Source organism: Plectropomus leopardus, chromosome 7, assembly GCF_026936395.1.
Source record: "Plectropomus leopardus strain MGB_pleo_1.0 chromosome 7, ASM2693639v1, whole genome shotgun sequence".
In the NCBI taxonomy this organism is placed as follows: domain Eukaryota; kingdom Metazoa; phylum Chordata; class Actinopteri; order Perciformes; family Serranidae; genus Plectropomus; species Plectropomus leopardus.
Window position 1 is genome coordinate 2279975 of NC_142182.1, and position 20851 is coordinate 2300825.

Sequence of the window (20851 nt, forward strand, 5' to 3'; positions counted from 1 at the left end):
TGTGCAACCGATTCAAAAAACTGCAGCTGTGCCAGATGCAACCTGAGAGCCGAAATCCTGCTACCTGCTGCACAAATGTGTACTGAGCTTGACCTTTTACATTCAAGATGATTGTCATCTGCACAACACTGACAGAGAGACACGTGTTGGCAACGAAAGTCTCACATCTGTGTCTTCAACAGTATCAGTTCAAGTACAAAAGAGAATCTAAAATCTAAACATAATAACATTGTGCAAAAGTTCAAACAAAGAGATGAAATAAAACATTTGTTAAAAATAAAATAATGTCTATCTTGGTGGATGGTAAATGCAAAGTGAAAGAACGCTTATGTTACAGGGATGTAAATGTATATCTGTAATGAGAAGTTATACAAACAGACATATATGGATCAGCTATGTAAAGAAGACACTGTTCACTATTTCACATAGGTTGACACTGTTTTTTTTCTTGGCAGTGATGGGGAAATTAACAAACAAATATTTTTCAATAACTTCTTATTGGCTGTCTGGCTTTTGGTTGGTTGGCCATATATATCTGAGTTATGTTTTAAAAAGGGGAACTTTTTTGCATCAGGTTTTGTCTTTTGGTTGGGACAGAAGGCAGAGAGTTCGTTGGTTACTGAGCGATAAGAAAACATGCATTTAGGAATGATCACGGCAACGATATAATCAGTCAGTCAGTCATGTACATTATGGCCGGTGATGCATTGAAAGGAAATTTTGTGGGGCGGGCAGCACTCGTCAAACAACAGTGTCACAGTGTCACAGAGAAACCATATTTTCCAAAACGCATCAAAACTTGAGAGATTTGATACAATAACATGTCAGTTTGAAGTAACTGCTACTTTTGTAGTTAACTCGTGTTTTATCTCTCATCTCTTCTAACCTTTTTTAGTGGAAATGATCCTCAAACTGTCAGCTGCTTCTTACCTGGAAGTCTTGAAGACAGTTTTCATTCATGTTCAGGGCTCTAAGATAACCTTTCACCTCCTGCCTGAAATAAAAAAAAAAACGTATCAATAAAGAGTAAAGAGATGTTTTTCTGAAGTTTTCCACATTATCACAGTGTAAAGTGTCTTCCCCACAGGTCAACAGCACAGCGGCCATTGTGAGAAGCAAACTGCCGCAGCTCTCTCTCTCCAGACGGCCCTCCTGCTCTGTTCACTCATTTCTAAATCTGGCTGGTGTGAGCCGAGGAGAAGAGGCAGCTGTTATCTGAGGATATGATACAGCCGTCAGCAGGGGTCATATATAACCTGCATTAACTCTGAGGAATGACATGCCAAACACAAGACATTGTTGAGGCTGTTTACTGTTTAGAGAGGTGTGAGCAAAATGGGAGCAACGAAACAAATCATAAAGATTATTTACCGCCCGGTGAGCCATAAAGCAGAGGCTGTTTTCGACATGTCGATATTACCTGTCAGTGCAGGTCAGAGGCCGACGTGATTCACACCGTCATGACTCGAGCGCTGTAACATTGTGCAGTAGAGATCAGGACAAACTCAGGCCTCTGGACTGAATCTGGCTTCATATTCTACAGCAGGGAGCCTCAACGTGCTTTGATTAGAGGGCACTCTTAAAAAATGACAGGAGGCCAGTTGCAGCAGCCCCATATTTCTAGAATTTTAGGACATCTTTTTATTTTAAGTACATTTCTAGGATTTCAGGATATTTCTCAGACTTTAGGACATTTCCAGGATTTTAGGACATCTCTAGGATTTTAGGATATTTGTTGGATTTTAAGACACTTCTGGGATTTAAGGACAATTCTTGGATTTTAGAATGTCTCTAGGTTTTTCGGACATTTGTACATTTTTTAGATATTTCTGGTAATACTAAAAGTACAAAAGAAATTACTAGAGTGAATCACTTTTTTTTCTATTTGTGAGTGAGATAATGGTTGGGGGGTGGTTTGTATTGTAAGATGAGTAACGCTGTTCCACAGGCATCATTATATACAAGATATACGACTGTTTGTTCAATACAGAAACAAATCATTATTTTTACAAGTTGGGAAGCCAACCATTGACAGGCCAAGTCCCCCACCCACCTTCTGCACACTGACTTGTAATTTTAATCTGTGACACATCCACAAAACACTCCATCTGTCTTTATGGTACTGGAAACAACTGCACCTCTCACACCCAAAGAACGGAGCAGCTGAAACTGAAACCAGCACCCCCTCTGCATACACAGAAATAACTTTTCGACATTGTTATGCTTGTTTTTTATTTCACTGGCTGTCAAACCACAGGAATGGCTTCAGATTTATGGTGTAACTTACCAAAAATGACCCTTACTGTTAACCTGTTATATTTTTGACTTTGTGTATATTTTTTTACACCATATATATCCACTACTTCCTACTTTGTACTGCAACTGCTGCACAACAATTTTCTTCAGAATGAATGAAATAATATTTTATCTGTCTTATCTAACTGCAACAAGAAATTGAATAAACATACCTCTGCAGAAAACCATGCCAGGTCACATTTAAGTTAATCTGTAAGCAAGAAAAGAGAAAACCAAGTAAATACTGTGGGAAAAAAAACACAATTTTTAACATACACAAATGATGTAATAACTCACCTTATCTGCTCCAACTGGAAAAGGGTATATACATTTCCATTTATAGGTTTGAACCAACAGCAGATATATGCAAGGGCTTAAAAATAAAGAAACAATAATGAGGATTCTGCTGTCACAGATAGTGTCAAATTTTCTCTCAGTATCACAAATGAAAAACATACAAGTACTGGGGGCTCTAATACATTAACTGGACTTTTACTTGTCTAAAATAAACTTTATTTGCATTCCTATGAAGGTTATTGTTTTTTTACAGGAATACAGTTACCAAGTTTGCATAAAGATTGGCACCAAAATACTTTGTTTTCTTCAATCTTCTTCATAATCTGTTGCTCATGCTAATGGGTACAGGTTTGTTAATGGTTAGCTGCAGTATGAAAACCTTTCAAAAATAGTAATAACAAAATTTTAAAAAATCACAAATAATTAGCATTGTATTATATTCTGTGACTATACATTTTAGCACAAAATCATTTCTGTCTCTATTGATAAATAAAGAGTAATGTATTTTACAGATAGGCCTATCTATACCTGTATTGCTCATGCTAACGGTTACAAGTTCAGTAACGGTTAACTAAAATAATTGAGTGTAAGCTTAAGTAACCTTTCAAGAATCTTAATAAGATATGAAGAAAAAACTTTCGAATTATTACAATGGTTTTATCTTCTGTGACTTTACATTTTTGGTACGACAAGACTTTCTGTTTTTGTCGATATCTGTCTGTTGCTCATGCTAATGGTTACAAGTCTGCTTATGGTTAAAAGTTCGCTAACTGTTACAAGTTTGCTAACGGTTACAAGTTCCCTAACAGTCACAAGTTTGCTAATGGTAAAAATTTCGCTAACGGTTACAGGTTTGCTAACGGTTCAAATTCGCTAACGGTTACAGGTTTGCTAACGGTTACAAGTTCCCTAATGGTCACAAGTTTGCTAACGGTTAAAAGTTCCCTAACAGTCACAAGTTTGCTAATGGTAAAAATTTCGCTAACGGTTACAGGTTTGCTAACGGTTCAAATTCGCTAACGGTTACACGTTTGCTAACGCTTAAAAGTTCCCTAACGGTTAAAATTCGCTAACGGTTAAAAGTTCCCTAACGGTTACACGTTTGCTAACGGTTAAAAGTTCACAACGGTTACAGGTTTGCTAACGGTTACAGGTTTGCTAACGGTTACAGGTTTGCTAACGGTTAAAAGTCCGCTATCGGTTCGCTTACGGTTAAAGGTTCGCCAGCGGTTGGAAGTTCGCTAAAGGTTACCTTTATGCAAAGGAGTGTTAGATTATTTATGTAAACCTTTCCAAAATCCTGACAACGGATGAAAAAAAAAATCACAAATTATTAGCATTATTTCATATTCAGTGTCTTTAGGATTTAAACATTTTGGTACTAAAATATTTTTTGTTTTCATAGATATCTGTATGTTGTTTATGGTTACAAGTTAGCTAACTTTTACCTAAGGTAACCAAGTGTTATCTGTGTGTTAACTTTTCAAAAATCCCAAATTGTAAGTAATGTTACACAGTCACAATTCATACATTAAAAACGTCTAAATCACATCACTGAGCTACTATAAATCACAATGATCTTCTCCATCATAAAATCTCATTAGCTACGGTATAGCATAAAGTTAACGTTAGCATAACGAGCATAGTAGCCTATTAAACCGAGGGCAGTTCAATTGCGCCGAAAAGGAGAACAACCGGTAATTTAAGCAAATAGTTATTTACCAGTCGTCCTACTGTACAGAAGCGTGGTGGATTTAAATGCCTTTCGACTGCTACAGGTTCGTCTTCACATCCGCTGTTTTTACTGATGGACAACTTCACTGTAGCCATTTCCGCGATATCGAGTTCCGCCCATACACCCAGCCGACCAATCGTGAGCAGCAGAATTGAACATACGCACACTGATTGGCTTCCACCGCTGTCAACCAAAATGCTTTTTCTAGCATCTTAAAGCTAATCAAAACCAAACGTATAAGAAAAACAAACACTTAAACAAACATCAGGGCGTCAGAATCGATCTTAAATGACTGAAACTATAGTTGTAAAAATGTATTTGACGTGTATTTATGCGTTTTTAGTGTGGCTCGTGTCCCATTGGCTAACGCGGAGGGGGCGGGTTTATGACCTATTCTGCAGCCAGGCACCAGGGGGCGATAGAGATGTTTTGGCTTCATTTTTTGGTGGCTGTCACGTCTTGTCATACAATGATCAGCTCATGTGCGTCGTTACCTAAGGGACTGTTGGTTATTTATGTGAAGGAGGGGGTGGTGTAAATACGGGGAGGCATATATTTTTGAAAGGCTGTATTTTTTGACAGATTTCTTTTAAATTCTTTTTTTTAAGAAAACATACCTTGAAGTAAGAGTTAGATGGAAGCAATTAAATCACAATTAATGTCAGGTGGATTTCATGCTTGTTTAATGTTCTTAAAAGTCCTCATCTGTACAATTTGTTTTTTCTTCTATGTGTTTTCTTTTTAATGAAGCCATATTAATTGATGTATTGATTTGCTGTTTATCCCTCGTGTTTTGGGGTTAGGCTGAGTGGATTTGTGTGCTGGATTGGTGTTCATTTTTTGTTTTGTGTAATTTAAAAAAACAAACAAACAACTAAGTCATAAAAAGAAAACATGCCTTCAAAACTGCTGTTTTCATTAAAAAATCACCAAAATTACAGTTTTTCATACCCAGAATCTATAAGTAGAAAGGAATTTAAAATTTCTGAGTTTACTTGGACAAATTATGCAATGAATGGTTACATCAGAAAAAAAATCGTAACCAAATCTGGGCTTAAAACAGTACTGTTTCATCAAAGTCGCTTTATTCTACGTCTCATTTAAGCCAAATCAAGTGGTCCAAAATAAACCACTTGCACTGATTAACCAGCATGCACGAAAAGAGTGAGGTTTTTTTCAGCTCCATGATTTCATCTTCAACTTTTAACTTTCAAACATCAAACACTATTTAAAAACCAAATTCATGGTGGAGGGATGGTCATGCATTTTCTGCCGGCCACTCAGGGAAGATAAAGAAAAAACAATATTTGTGGAGGGTTAAAAATAAAACAAAAAAGATATGAAGTCAGACCCAGCCAAAATGAACCTGTGCGTACTACACAGCAAGCAATGTGTTTACAAATTCAACAAGACTATGAACAAGATGAACATGAAGCTTTTTGTATTTAATGTGACAGCAAGAAGAAGAGAAAAGTACATCACATTTCTGTTTGAACAGTTTAGAAAAGACGACATGATGCCGTTTAGTACAGACTGAAGGCTGAATTACACTCCTGCAGCAGAGAAGTCGTTTCTTTGAAGGTGTAGCGATATTTTTACGCCGCAGCGTAAGTCAGCCTTCACAGAATAAAAGCAGGTTTGATTCACCACGTACTAATACTGGCATCAGTACACAACTTGGAGTACAAATACATCACAGTACAGTGTAAATACAGGCAAAAGCAGAAGGAAGCTTAGATTCAACTGGAGAGTTTTGTTCCAATGACAGATATCCAGAAACGACCCAAACACTGCCTCAGGTTTTACTACAGGTTTTCTATATTTGAAAATAAAGTGTTTAACTCAACTCTGTCTTTGGAAGAAAAAATGGCCACATTAAAAGGTAAAAAGATTTTAAAATCCTGTAAACCAACTGAGGAGATTATCATTCATCACTTGCGGTACCAAATCAAAACACCATCTTTTTTTGTAAGATGTGTTGAAATATTATTCAACTGTTTATCGATCAAACCTCCACTTCAGTCATTTCTTATCCTCACATCTTATCTTCAGTAAAAGTAGTTCTTCAGTGGATATGCAGCTTTTTTTGGGAATAAAACTCTTCAGTTACAAACGACATCAGACCTGAATTCTGTCCTGAAAAGCGCTCGTTTAAGCCCAACAGTCGATGACGGATCACATTTAACTATCAAACATCTTCTTCCTATCAGACTTGTCTTCGATGTTCTTACGCCAGTCGCCCACATCGCGCAGCTGCTTGTCCTGTGAACACAGACGATATTTCATTTAGACCAAAGACAGAGAGAAAGAGGCGGCGAGTGTATAATAATCAGGGCTTCTACAGCTTCAGGCATGTTAGATTTAAGACTTTTTAAGACTTTTTTAATATCACCAGGGATGAAATTTAAGAACAATTTTACAGTAACCAAAATAAAAAAAAAATTTAAAAAAAATTAAATTAAAAAAATAATTATTTATTTATTTAAAATAAAAAAAAAGTAGTTTAAAAAAAAGTAATACATTTTTATTTTAGATTACAGTCAATTTCGTCCAAATGTTTATTGTTAAATGAAACATTCAAGTCCAGCGAAAAAAACTGGGAAATACCTGGCTTTTGTTGGCGAGTTTTCTTTGTGACTTTTTTTAAAATAGATGTTTCCATGTATTTTGAGATATTACAATGCAGCGTAAAAAAAAAAATTGACTCATGCCATGTCTAAGCATTTCTAATATTTTTGAAATACTGATTTAAGACATTTGAATACCAATTAAGGCCTTATTTATAAAAGAATGAATTCAATGCCTTTTAAGACTTTTTAAGGATTTGCGTGAAATATGATATTTCACACAAAATAGTGGCAAGCTTTATTTTTGACGGTTAAATCTTTCAGTATCCTCGGCCACAGACGTTCTAATATGAATTGAATTTCAGGTTTTAATCGTTATTCCCGGTCCCGTGGCGTGTAATAGCGACTCTGCATGCACCCCGATATCTCCTTTGACACGGCCGGTTCATGGCAGGATATCACGCTGTTAAAAAATAACCACTGTGAAGTAGATCGACTTCTCTCGCCTTTAAGCCGGCGGCGAAGTTAATAACAACGCCAAACTGAGGTCTATGTGGAGTTTTTGACGGCGATTTAAAAAGCAGCTGATGACAGCAGTTAGCAGCTAGCTCAGCGGACGTAAATGTCCGCAAACACAATGACAATGAATAAAGTGCTTTTGGGGTTTTGTTACTCTTGAAAAGCAACAAGTAGCAGTGAGCCGCTAACGTGAAGAAAAAGAAGATCAGCAGCCGTACGTAAATGTCCACAAATTGGACCAACATTGCGGTCCAGGACGAGAGGACGAGATCCGCCGCCACATAACGGGGACGCCGAATGGTTGTTACGGACATGTTGATGTCATCAGCTGTGTTTGAAACTGTTCACCATCACGATAATAATGCACTATATGTTGTGTTTGCCAATATTTGTAGTCGTGTTCAAATTCTCAGTTTCATCCACTATATAGTGCACTATAAAATACCCACAATGCAAAGCAAATTAGAACGTACGTATGATGTACCGTACATTTAACTCCCAATTCTGAATCATTTCCAGTATAATCTAAATATATTTACAGATTTCTTGCAATTTGCAGAGGATTTTTTTAAGCTTATTTTTTTCGAGTTTCTCATTGCCTTCCAACACGTTTTTCTTGCTCGGGAACCAAACGCTGAAATACTTGTGAAAAGCGTCTGAATGCAGCACAAAAAAGTGACGTTAATCAAAGGGTTAAAGCTGATGTAAAGGCAGGATAATAAAAAGGGAAATGAGTCAGAGGACCATTGAAGCTCACCTCCTCTTTCACCTCCTTCTTGACCTGCTTCAGGTTGGCCCTCAGGTCCATGTTGACGGTGTGTTTGGAGCCCAGCAGAGCCTTCAGCATGGCGTCAGCAGACATGCGCACTTTCTTCAGACGGGGCCGCTTGAATTTTCCCCTCAGATCCACAATCTTTATGTTGAGGTCTCGGACCTTCGGGAGGATTCGGGATTATTACAGGTCAAATTATCATACGTCGTTACAGGCGTGACAAAATAATTTAAGTTCTCACACAGAGAGGTGTTTGACTGCTGACACGTAACGTCACGATACATTCACAATTTATTTCAAACACTTCCAGACAGTGGCGAGCTGAAACACGACATAAGAGAACGAATGTCAAAGTTCCTGAACAAGAAAAAGATCCTATGTGAGAACAAATTCACCTTAACACGGTGGAAAAATAATGTTTTAATCAAAATATTACCTACTTTTTTAAAATAAATTTAAATATATATATATATATATATATATGTATATGTGTGTGTGTGTGTGTGTGTGTGTGTGTGTGTGTCATTCTGGTGTTGTTTGTCTTGCTTTTATTTTATTTTGTTCATTACGCATGTTTGAAATAAAGAACAAACTTACTAAAACAGCACATCAGGTATTTTCTTGCCCTTTGAGTGAAGTTCATGTACAGAAGTGAATCACGGTAAACACCTCACAGAGCTGCACTATATTAACCCTTTGAAACCTGAGCAAAGTGACTTGATTTATTCAGGAAGTACAGAAATACGAAAAGGAGACAATAAGCAACATCACAAGAAAAGGCCCAAAAATGTGTGAGAAATCTTTAAAACAAGAAAATTTCCTTCAAAATAAGAAAAAGTTTTAAAGTAAAGTAAATTAAAAAGAAAAAAGAAATGAGTGGATTACCTTGAAAAACTGCTTTATTTTTTTCCCTGCAGCAGAATTTAAAATATATAATAATAAAAAAATATGAATATAGTTTTCTTGGCACTTTTTCCTTAAAAAAAACCCCCAAAAACCCTAATAATCTCCCAACAGCTAATTTTCAAGTTAATTTCTTGTCACTTTACACTCATTTTTTGCAATTCACTGGACATTTGTTGCCAAGTTACTCATTGCCTTTTTTTTCAAGTTTTCAAAAACCCCCAATTTTCTCAGGTCCCAGAGGTTTTAATGCTTCAACAAAACTGCCGTAAACCCAGTGTGTAAAGGGTTAACTTCAGGCGCAGGGGAAAGTGCTGTGAAAAGCGGAGAGTCTCACCTCATTCAGCACCATGTTCAGTTTGAACTCTATGCAGTATCTCTCCTCCTCACTGATGTCGATCTGCTCATGGAGTTTCTTGCAAAGTTCCTGCAGAGAAAACGATTTTTAAAAGTCGTCATTGTTGCACCTGTGAGCTGATGCAAGCTTTTATTATTAATTTGACTTCATTTTGACAAAAAAAAGATCTTTAACAAGACTTAAACCAACAAAACAGCCAAAACTGAGTTAAAATGTGTCTCAGGATTTCCTCTGCGCTTTTGTTTCGGCAGGTTACAAACGTCTGAGCAGTGATGTACGTGAACTCTTTTCCTCGTAAAGACAATGCAGAGTCCAGTTTGTGTCTCACCAGGAGCTCGTCCCTCGAGTACGGCAGCTCCAGAGGAGGACACTTGTCTGCCAGGAACTTCTCTCTCTCGTCCACCTTCATTACTGATTCGGCCTCCAACAAGTTAGTCGCCACCAGCAGCATACATCCCTGTTAACGAAATTTAGCATTTTCAGCCAAAGATTTCAAAACAGCATTTCTGCTCTTTTTTGTAGAGAATAAAAAAACTAATTTCTTACCTTCAGAGTATGCTTACGCCGCGCAGACAGTCTCTTTCTGCAGGTGAAAACGCAAAATATCAATCATTTTATTCACATTTTTTAAGTCAACAAATACAGACAAACCATTAACATACAAAAAATGTTTAACAAAGACTATATATTTGTATAAAGCTCGGCAGTTAATTACTTATTTTTTAAATAATTTCTGAAGTTGTTTTTTTCAAGTAATTTCCTTTTATTTAATTTTAATGTTTTTTTTCAGGTATTTTTTTACACACACACACACACACACACACACACAAATATATATATGCACATATACACCAGTGATGCATGATAATGATCATTTCAACTGATACAATAAACCGATAATTTCCAGCTTCTCGTGACCGATAAGATACCGATAACCAATCATTTCTTTTTGTTTGTTTTTCATTACCTGAGGCTATAAAAGGCTGAGATGTGGTCATTTCAGACAAAAAGCTGGGACAGTCCAATTTTTGTAAAAGAGCAAAATCAATTTGATTTTTATATTTTTGGGTTGTTTTTTTTCCCTTCAACTTGAATTGTACAAAAATAATGCCGAAAATAATATTGTCTTTGAGTTCTAGTGGATCTATAGAGAGGAACGCTCCCCAAAATGTCAGGAAGCAGCAGCTACAGAACTTAATATGACCACACACATCCTTTTATAAGGACAACCATAGAAAGGAACTGGCGTGGAACAGCGAAACCATGGCAACACGGGCGAAATCAAAGCCATTTCTGCTTATCATTATTGGTTCTATTTATCAGCCAAAAATGTTGTAATCGGAATTATCAGTATGACGTCATAAGTTCCATTATTGGGCTGATAATTATCGTGCATCCCTAATATATACATATACATATAGGCTATATATATATATATATATATAACTATAACTATATAACTAAGTAGGAAGAAATATCAACACACTGTCAAAAACAGTATATGACAGTAGCCTATATATGACACGCTGCTAACTAACTAACTAACAAAACAATAAGCACAGTGACACAGATCAAACTGTGAACTCACTCAGTGGCCATCTTAGCTGCAGGATCTGGATATTATCTGAAAAAAAAACAACAAAAACACACACAGACACACACACACACACACACACACACACACAAAAGATGCCATTAAAATTACAGTTGTACCTTCACATAGGCCTATGTGACATTTAAGTGTTTCTGCAGCATAAAAAGTAACACACATCACATACATGACCCCATACGTTTTAGTGTTGCCAAGCAATAAATTACCTCAAAAAAAAGCAACAAAGGAGAAAAAAAAACAAGCAAGTGGCCTGGAAAACATTCTTTAAAATTAAAATATAGAATTATAAAAATATTTTGTTATTTTTTTCCTGTAATTTTATTATTACAATAATTCTTTTTTTTTGGACATTAAATATAAAATTTTCTAGTAATCCCATTTTTTAAGAAAGTTTTCAGGAAAAGTTTCTAACACACAAATTTATCGCAGTTTGCTCTACATTTCTTGTCAAATTGTTTACCTTTCCCCCATGTGTTTGGAAAGAGTAAACCTTTCTGCTCAGTTTTCAGAGGTTTTAACGTTTGTTTCAGGCGTCTGAAAGCAGCACAAGTGAATGTGACGTGATGCAGCTTTTCTGCCGACGGCTGTAGGAAAAAGCATCAGGTTGGTTTTGTTTTTTTCTTATAAAGTCTGTTTGTAGTTTCACAGAAAGGTAAAAGTTAAACTCGACACGTTCACTTTCAGCTGTTCTGAGCTCGTTCTGATCCCATCCTGCTGCAGAGACTCATCTGTCTCACATTTCATGTTTGGATCATATTAATTCTATCTTAAGACTTCAATGTTGATTCCAGGACATTAAATGCAACTGAACTTTGAAACTGAGGCCGCGTTAATGCCTTAAAGGACCAGAAGGCTATTTTTAGCTACGTGGCTCTGGGGACGGCGGTCCAAAATCTGTTTGTGGTGCAGAGCAAATAACTCCACAACTGTGAGATGGACTGGCACGAAATTTACTTTCAGACGTTTTAGAAACCAGAGGATGACTCGTGACGGCTTAATCCTCTGACTGTTCTTTCAGCGACACCAACAGGTCAAAACTCCTCACTTCATGGCAGGATAAATAATCCGGATTTTTTTTATGATGGCTTTTTGATCCATGCAGGTTTTGCATTTGTAAAACTTGTCTCAAGCACAGCGGAGCCAGCGGGAGAAACACTGCTGCGTGTGTTCAGCGGGCAGCGCACAACAGCAGTAAACCCAGAAACTGTGTTTGGCATGTGCACCAGGTGAGCAGCTGTTGAGCGATCCAGGGGTCCAGTATGTACTTATTATTACACCCAACCAAATGAAAAAACTCCCCCACACTGTCCGCATTCAAAAAGGTCCTCGAAGCTCACCGCAGCTTTAATATTCACTTTATTTTAATGATCACATTAAAGAAATGACTGTTTTTTCCTGCTGTCTTTTTCTTATGTATTTATATCTCATTTGAGGAAAAGAAAAGCACTATATAATTCTGATTTATTGTTATCGTCATTATTAATATTATTAATACTAGTTATGCAGTACGCAACATAGTTTTCTGGACACTTTTCCCAATTTACTTATTTTTTGTTATATTTTTCTAATATTGCTCCCTTCTTTTTTTTTGGGTCTTGGCATTTTTTCCTATTTTTCCACAAAGATCTCCCACAAATTAGGTTTCAAAAGGTCAAAAAGCTTGTGAAAGGCATTTAAACGTACACAAGAAAAACTATGTTGATCCAAACAAACAAAGCAAACAATAGCATGTTAGCATGTTGTCTATGCTATGCTAGTTCATAATGCTATAGCACATATAGCAAGGTAGCATGCTATTGTTACCATGTTACAATTAGCCTCAGTTAAGGTTGAAGGAAATTCAGTCTAATTTTAGAGGTTCTCTGCCATGATGAGAGAAGTTAGCATAACATGCTAAATTTCAATAATAGATCTTAACAAGCTAAATGACATTATGGCAACATATGCTAAATAACATGTTAGATGTGACATGCTAAAATGTAGAATTGTAGTAAACTAAATGCTACATATTAAATGTTAGCTTGATATCAGTTTACATTTCAGTCACTGAACTCCTGCTTTACGTGTACTTTGATTCAATTGCTAACATGACATGCTAACATTAGCATGTTAATATGCTAAACGTTACCTGACTTTCTAAATTTTATGTTGCTATAACAAATATAGGCAAGAAAGTATGTTAGCAAAGGTAAAATAAGCATGATAGAATGGTAGTTATGTCAAAATAACATGCTAAATAACATGTTAAATTTGACACATAGCATTATAGCACAGTAAATTCAACATAATACATGCTAGCATGATAACAGTCATATTTTTAGCATTTTAGAGCGACGTGCTATTAGCAAACCAAAATTAACACTTCATTTAATGATTTAATACCTCTAAAATTCAAATCATGAATGCTAACATGGCATGCTAACACTAGCATGCTAAAATGCTAAATGCTACCTGACTTTCTAAACCTTATCATGTCACAATAGCAAATATAGGAGAGAAATTATGCTAGCAAAGTTAAAATTAGCATGATAGAATGCTATTTATATTGACATTAGCAAATCTAGCATGCAAACATGCAATTGTGCTATATTAGCATGAGCACAATAACATGCTAATGTTGCTCACATCTGTCTGGTGTTGTTAGAGCATCAAACAATCTTGTTTTGAGGTTTATAATTAGCATTTTAGCCTCTACAACCATGTAGTTTTTGTGTCTTTTTGTACTCTATCAACTATTAATGATCTATTCTAAACAGTAATACTGACCAAAGGCTAATTGTTAGATTAATTTCTAACTGTTCAGGGAGATTTCGATTATGTTTCAGTTATTCAGCCGGTGTGAAACGTGGACGTGAAACGTGCCTGCGAGGTAAACATCGTGTCTGCAGCTGCTGCTGTCAGTTCTGTTATTGGTGCTTATTTAAGTCTGCATGACCACACAGCAGTTACGTAATCTTAAAAACGGCTTTTCAGTTTTTTCTTTTGATACGTGGGAGCAAAGATTAGACTGTGCCTCTGTGCATGTTACTGTCACACACACGCCAACCACTGCAAATTTAAAGATATGGAAGATAAACAATGTTTTTCTTCAAGCACCACAAAGGAAATGACATTCACGTTTGGGGATAAAGCAGAAATCTGACTCACAAGTAAATAAAACCAAAATTTTGATCTTTTACTTGAAGTTAAAGAACCAACGCTGCAAAAGTAGATCTAACTTAACCCTTTGAAACCAAAGTGAATGGGCTTAATTTAAGTTACTTTTATTTAAACACCAAAAAGCAAAAGCAAAATAAAAAACAAACAAGAAAATGACCAGAAAAAAGTGCTTAAAAATTATAAAAATTCTGTGCCATGTTTTAAAAATGTAATTATGACAATTACAAATATAGTTTTTCCCAGGCTTTTTTCGTAGTAAGATCAACTTGTCAGATTTGACAGTTACTGTGACAATATGAAAATACTCCTTTACAAGTAAAAGTCCCGAATTAATTAACTTTATTGGAGCGACATTATTTTCTTGTGCTGCTGTCAGATGACCTTTGAACCTTGAGAAAAATGATGCAAATTTCTTTCAGAAGCCTGAGGAAAAAGACAATGAGCAAATTGGTATGAAATGTTGCACATTTCGCAAGAAATTGGTAGATTTTACAAAATAATTTTACAAAAGCTGGAGAAAAAAGCTAGGGAAAAACTATGTACAGTTGTTGTAATTATGTATTTAAAATTATTTTACAGAATTATAAAAAATTTTGAGCGCTATTCCAAGTGTTGTTTGCCTTATTAAAAGAAAAAACTAGGGAAAAACTATAATTATAATTATCATAATTATGTATTTTAAATTATGTTGCAGAATTATTATAATTAAGTGCTATCCCAAGTCTTGTTTGCCTTTTTTTGGTATCCCCCCCCCACATCATTTTCCTGTACTTTTTTTTTTACTAATTTAATGCTAATTGGATGATTTCTTCTTTGGTTGCTCATTACCCATTTTTTAAAAGAAACAAAGACAATTTAAAAGGTTTCAAAAGGTTAAAAAAAATCCCTCTCAAGTAAAATCATGGAAATATTAGTAGCTACATACACTTGTAGTATCACAGTAAATATAAACTCAGTAAAATATCCCCCCATAGAAGCATAAAGTAGCATCAAATGGGAATATTTAACTGCCAAATAACTCAAATCAGTACAGTGCTTGAGTCAATAAGTTACATGCCACCCCTGTATCCAGCAGACGCAGTAACAGGATGAAATAATGTAAATGGACCCTCTGAGGCCGAGCCCGGAGGACTTTGAGGCCACTTCCAGAGGTACCAGGAGGCCAGACCTGCTGTAATGTTTAGGAGCTGTGATGGAGCGGTGGATTAAAGCTCTATTCCTGGAGCCGCAGCTGTTCCCAACATCTTCATTATGGAGAAAAAAATAAACGACAGCAGGCTCGTCTTAAAAGAAAAGACGTCTGACAACCAGCGCAGGCATCCTACAACACATAGCTGGCCCGGGAACAAATGGCTGTAAACCAATAACGGGCAGGGGGCATCTCCGGGGCTGACGGGGTATTTTTAGGACACTCGAAACTCGCTGGACATAACAACATGTTGCTCTGGAGACGGGATAATATCTAAATCTGGGGCCTGATTTTGTCTTAAGTAAGTGCGAGTGTGTGTTATGTGCAGGATTGTCTCCAGAGGGACGATGAACGGGTTCACAGTAACTCAACACTGCAGAACATCCCTCAGGCGGACAAGACGCTATTGCAAAAATAACTCGCTGCTGGGCTGACGTCAGATGCATCTGCTTCACACAGACAGAAATACAGACAAGAGAGCACAATGGCATTTAAACCCCGTGCAAAAAAAAGAGCTGAGAGAGAAGAGATATCGCAGAGAAAACGTGCTGTTCACGTCTGTGAAACTACGAATTAAAAAAATTTAAAAAGCTCCTCTATTGAAATAAAATGTTTGACAATCTGACAATTAACTCTTTGAAACTGCATATTTTCTTTTTTTTCAAAATCTAGGTAATTAGCAACTTAAGAAGAAATTAACCCAAAAATAGCAAGAAAAACTGCAAAAAAAGACTCTAAAATTTTGAAATGAAAGGTTAAAAAAACAAACAAGTGAGAGTGAGAAAACAAAAATAAACAAGGAAATTACTTAAAAGTTCCTCAAATGTCCACTTGCATCAAGCTCAAACACACAGTCAGTCCCCAGAGACCTCCATGTAAAAACGGCCAAGAAATAAACACGTTAACAACCTGCTACAAAAAAACGTTTAAGATGAAAACGGCCAAAATGCTAAATTTGAGTCTTTAAAACTCGGCCCCTATAAGTGCACTGCCTTAGAGGCCAATTTCCGTAATGGCAAAAAAGCAGAATTACAACTCTAGAGTCCGTCACTTTATGCCATTTGGCCCAAGAAGATTTTTTCCCGTTGATAAAATAGCAAAAAATTTCGAAAACTTTTTTAGTGTCACAGTCTCCACAAAATGTCTCTTATCTCCGTCAGAATTTGATGCATCAGGTTCGATAACATTTGGAAAGTCTGAAAAAGCCACAAGATTAAATCAGTTTATTTCCATTCAGATCAGAGTGTTAAACTAAAAGTAGTCAGCTCGAGGGTTTTGGCTTCGTGCATCACTGAGCGACTTTCACAGGAATGAACATGGCCCCCCCACCAACGCTGTATCCACGTCTCTGAAACAATCCACGTTCAAAACTAAACCAGCAGGTGACATCGTGGAAGTTACGTCTTTATTTTCAGTCTGCGGTGTAGACCAGTGGTCAGAAGAAGTCTAGCGATCTTTTACTCAAGTAAAACTAACAATAACACAGTATAAAAACACTGCATTTAAAATGCCGCCCAAGTAAAAAAGTCTAAGCATTAAACAGTACTTATAATATCTAAAATAAAGGTACTGCTTATGCAAAATGACTCAAGTAAAGTACTTGAGACTCAAAAGTACTTCGCTTTATAAATTAAGTTCTTGTACATTACTTAAGATACGCGCTTGTACCTTAAAAGTGTACACAGATACAATACTTAAATAAAAAGTTGCATTCAACAAGGTTCAACGAGGTTTAGGTGAGGTTTCCCTCCAAAGATTTGTCACTAATTACTGACAATTTAAGTCACTCATTATTTTCTGTTTAAGGTTTGACTGGGATTTAAGGAAATACATCATACGTACATTAATTAGATTTTTCTGTATATAATTATATTTTAAAAAACTAATCTCTTTAGAATTAAGACTTGAAATGACGACAGGACTTGAGGGCAAACGACAAGGTATTAAAAATTGGAAACCATCCTATGTGCTTCATGTTTTCCTCTTCACTTTGGGTTTAACCCTTTGAAACCGGAGCAAACTGGCCTGATTTCTTGAGCAACAAAAGACGAAATTACCCAAAAAATGGCAAGAAAATTGTTTAAAGGGGAAGAAATTTAGAAAGATTTTTTTAAAAACACAGAAAAAGTGCACAAAACTTATAATGATTTTGTAAAATAATTTCAAATATATAATTACAATATTTATGAATATAACTTTTCTGTACCCTTTTCCCCTAGCTTAAAAAAAAATAATTTTCTAAATCTAGTAACTTTTACTAAAAAGTTTTTCAGGGTTCAAAGGTCGAAGTACTTGTGAAAGTCATCTGAAAGCAGCAAAAGAAAAGTGATGTCGCTGCAGGTTACAAAAATCATTAAAATTTTCTCTTTCTAAAAAATTAACCAAAATGCAGACGATGTGGAAGATCTCAGGTGTAATCTTGAGAATAAATATGAAACAAAATTTTCATCATCATACTCGCTGAATTAAAATCAAACACCATTAAAATGCTCCCTGAAAGACTGAGCAAAAAACAAAAATTAAAAATTAATGTTTGTCTACAGAATGTACTTTTTTGTTTGCCTGTCTACTTATTTTTTTTTTTACCTTTATTTTATTTTATTTTATTTTATTTTATTATTTTTTATCTACCCCCCCCCCCCCCATTTATTTGTATTTATTTTATTTTATTTATCTATTTATTTTCCATTTTTAAATGATTGAAAGGTCCTCCTCATGTTAAAAAAAATACTGTCCATGTAATTTCTTTCCATACAACCTAAAGCTACAAGTTAAAATAAAAAGAAAAGTTGCCGTTCAGGGCAGACGGAGACAAACTTGGTAATAAAAGCTCCTCTGTTAGGTCCTTGTGTAGTAAATCACAGCTTTAACATCTGAACGCTTGAGAAGAAAACAGTCTAAATTTGGTGAGCGGGGATCAGAGTGAAGACGGAGACCGGGTTTGGCAGCCGCTGCAGATTACCGCAGGGTCTCCGCTGAAGCCCCTCGGCGCTGACAGGAGGATAAACACTGACGGGTCCGCTTTCACGTTCATGCCTTGTCGTGGTGTTTCCTTTCAGCGTGCCACTATCACCAGGCCGTACATCACCGCTTTGCTACCACAGCACTTCTCCAAAACCCGCACAAAAAAACCCTAATCCTGAAGAAACCAAAAACTTCACACTTTTTCACCTGATTTAACAACAAAAGGACATGAAAGTAATAAAATATCTATCAAACGTCATCTAGAGAGCGTGCAAATTGCTTTAACGCTTCCTAAAATCCCCCAAAACATCAAACAGTCGTGAATATTTGGCATTTTACCGTCACAAACACATCAAATATCACCTCCATAACAAATTTAACAAAACCAAATATTCAGCAGACTTTTTTTTCTAACTCACAACCGTCCACTGACAAAAGATTTAAACATACCGACAACATGAAGCACTTACAGCTGCTGCCCTGCAAACACTGCGCATGCAAACCAACACACACACGCACTCACACACACACACACACACACAAAAAGAGGTCTTACTCGAAGAGAGCAGAGCGGTCGGCTTGTTAGAGACGCAGACTGAGTCCCGGACACACCGAGTGTTAAGAAGGTATATATTGCAATCTGTGATAGCCTCTAAATCCTCCACTTTCTCTTTATGGAAGTGGATTACTGGTCAAACCAATGAGCTGGCAAGGTCATGAAATACAGTACAGTGTCATCTGCCCCCTCTCTCTGCTGCCTCATTATAAATAACCCGCCCTTTAAGATTGTTATCTGTATTATCTTCCAGCTTCTGACGGACGCAGCGCAGGAAAAGTGATTAAACCACGCAGGCATTTCCTAATCAACAGTCCATAAATTAATGTATTAATGTTCTCTGCTGTTGGAAAGCTTGTAATCAGCTGTTATATTTATTATTTCCTTTAAAAATAACCACGTCATCGGCGATAAAAACTGTAATTCAGACATCAAGTGTAAAATTTACGCCTGCATGTCACATCACATGTAGTGTTTTATATATAGAGAGATTTACAGGAAGGAAACGCTCGCGGACACGCTGCTGCATGAAATCTGAGCCTGCGGAGAGTCCTTAACATTTTCATACTTTAGGATGTTTCTAGGATTTAAGCACATTTGTTCTTAATTTTGGGATTTCAAGACATTTCCAGGATTTTTAGATATTTCTGTGATTTTAGGATACTTCTAAGATTTTAGGACATTTCTGGGACATTAAGACAATTTCAAGTAATTTAAGCCTTTCCCGGGGTTTAACCACATTTCTACAGATGCTTCAAGGATTTTAGTACTTTTTTTTAAGGATTTTAGGACATTTTTAGAATTTTAGGATGTTTCTAGGATTACTGGACATTTCAATAATTTTAGCACATTTCAAGGATTTTAGGATATTTCTAAGATTTTAAGACATTTACAGGATTTTAGGACATTTGTAGGACATTAGAACATTTTTAGAAATTTAGGCCTTTGCTGGGGTTTTTAGGACATTTGGAGTACTTACAGATGTTTGTAGGATTATAGGCAGTTTTTTTAGGATTTTATACATTTCTAGGATTTTAGTAAGTTTCATGAAGTTAAGGATGCTTCTATGATTTTGGGACGTAAGTGTCTTAGCTTTAGAGTTTGATCATGGTGCAGCACTTTTTCTTCACATTTAAATCACAGACTGTACCTTTAATAAAAAAAAGTTGCACTCACAGTTGTTGTTGCAGCTCAGCAGCAGAAACTGAAACACTCATCTGAATACCTGAAACGCAAAAAAGAAAAGTGAGACAAAACAGACGACATCTCCTCGATGTAAAGTCATGAATCAAACTAAAACATATTAAAACAATAAATAATTTAAGACTTCACTAACCTCAGATCTGTTTCTCCTTTTCTGATTCAGTTTGTGTGTTTGATGTTCAAGTTCAGCAGCAGGAGGATAAATACGTTCAATTTAAGTTGAAGAAGTTGAGAAACTTTAAAAGAAATGATTCGGGTTCATATTTCTCTGCGTCTCCATCAGCGACGTGCTGAAGAGGACGCGTCTTAGTGGGAGTCCAAGCTTCACTCCGTCCGTCTGACACCATTCGAGGCTTTGCACGTCATAAAACGGCAGAAACTGCAGCTCAGTGACACACACACACACACACACACACACACACACACACACACACACACACACACACACACACACACACACACACACACACACACACACACACACACACACACACACACACACACACACTCATTCATGTCCATCAGCCCGCTGTATCGACCCTCGTCTTCAACACTCACAGATTAATTGTGCACAAATCATCCAGGCTGGGACTTTTTTAAAATTTGTTTTGACAATTTTGATTATAATTTTTGTTAATTAAAAACAATAAAAACTATTGTTTTATTTTTGTGTCTCTACTTATTTTCTACCCTTGTTTTATTTTTATTTAATCACCCCTCCT

At 36.2% G+C, this 20851-nt stretch overlaps 1 protein-coding gene across 3 annotated transcripts; it reads right to left on the reverse strand.

The window, feature by feature from the left end:
• Nucleotides 1-5751: 5751 nt before the first annotated feature.
• LOC121956908 (troponin I, fast skeletal muscle-like) lies at nucleotides 5752-20122 on the reverse strand. 3 transcript variants are annotated; one of them, XM_042505345.2, is made up of 7 exons: nucleotides 20103-20122; nucleotides 11035-11070; nucleotides 9993-10029; nucleotides 9775-9903; nucleotides 9426-9515; nucleotides 8171-8347; nucleotides 5752-6589 (listed from the first exon to the last, which is right to left on the reverse strand). In XM_042505345.2, the coding sequence occupies exons 2-7, from the start codon at nucleotides 11043-11045 to the stop codon at nucleotides 6509-6511; spliced, it is 525 nt and encodes a 174-aa protein (XP_042361279.1). In that variant the 5' UTR covers nucleotides 11046-11070; nucleotides 20103-20122; the 3' UTR covers nucleotides 5752-6508. The 3 variants fall into 3 exon arrangements, with proteins under 3 accessions (XP_042361279.1, XP_042361277.1, XP_042361278.1); XM_042505343.2 differs by lacking the exon at nucleotides 20103-20122 and adding an exon at nucleotides 18927-19054; XM_042505344.2 differs by lacking the exon at nucleotides 20103-20122 and adding an exon at nucleotides 11519-11761.
• Nucleotides 20123-20851: the final 729 nt, after the last annotated feature.

Coding starts and splice junctions, on each gene's coding strand:
- LOC121956908 (XM_042505345.2), bottom strand. Junction 9,904..9,992: donor GGCGTAAGCATACTCTGAAG/GTAAGAAATTAG, acceptor TTTCGTTAACAG/GGATGTATGCTGCTGGTGGC. Junction 6,590..8,170: donor AGAAGGAGGTGAAAGAGGAG/GTGAGCTTCAAT, acceptor CTGTGTTCACAG/GACAAGCAGCTGCGCGATGT.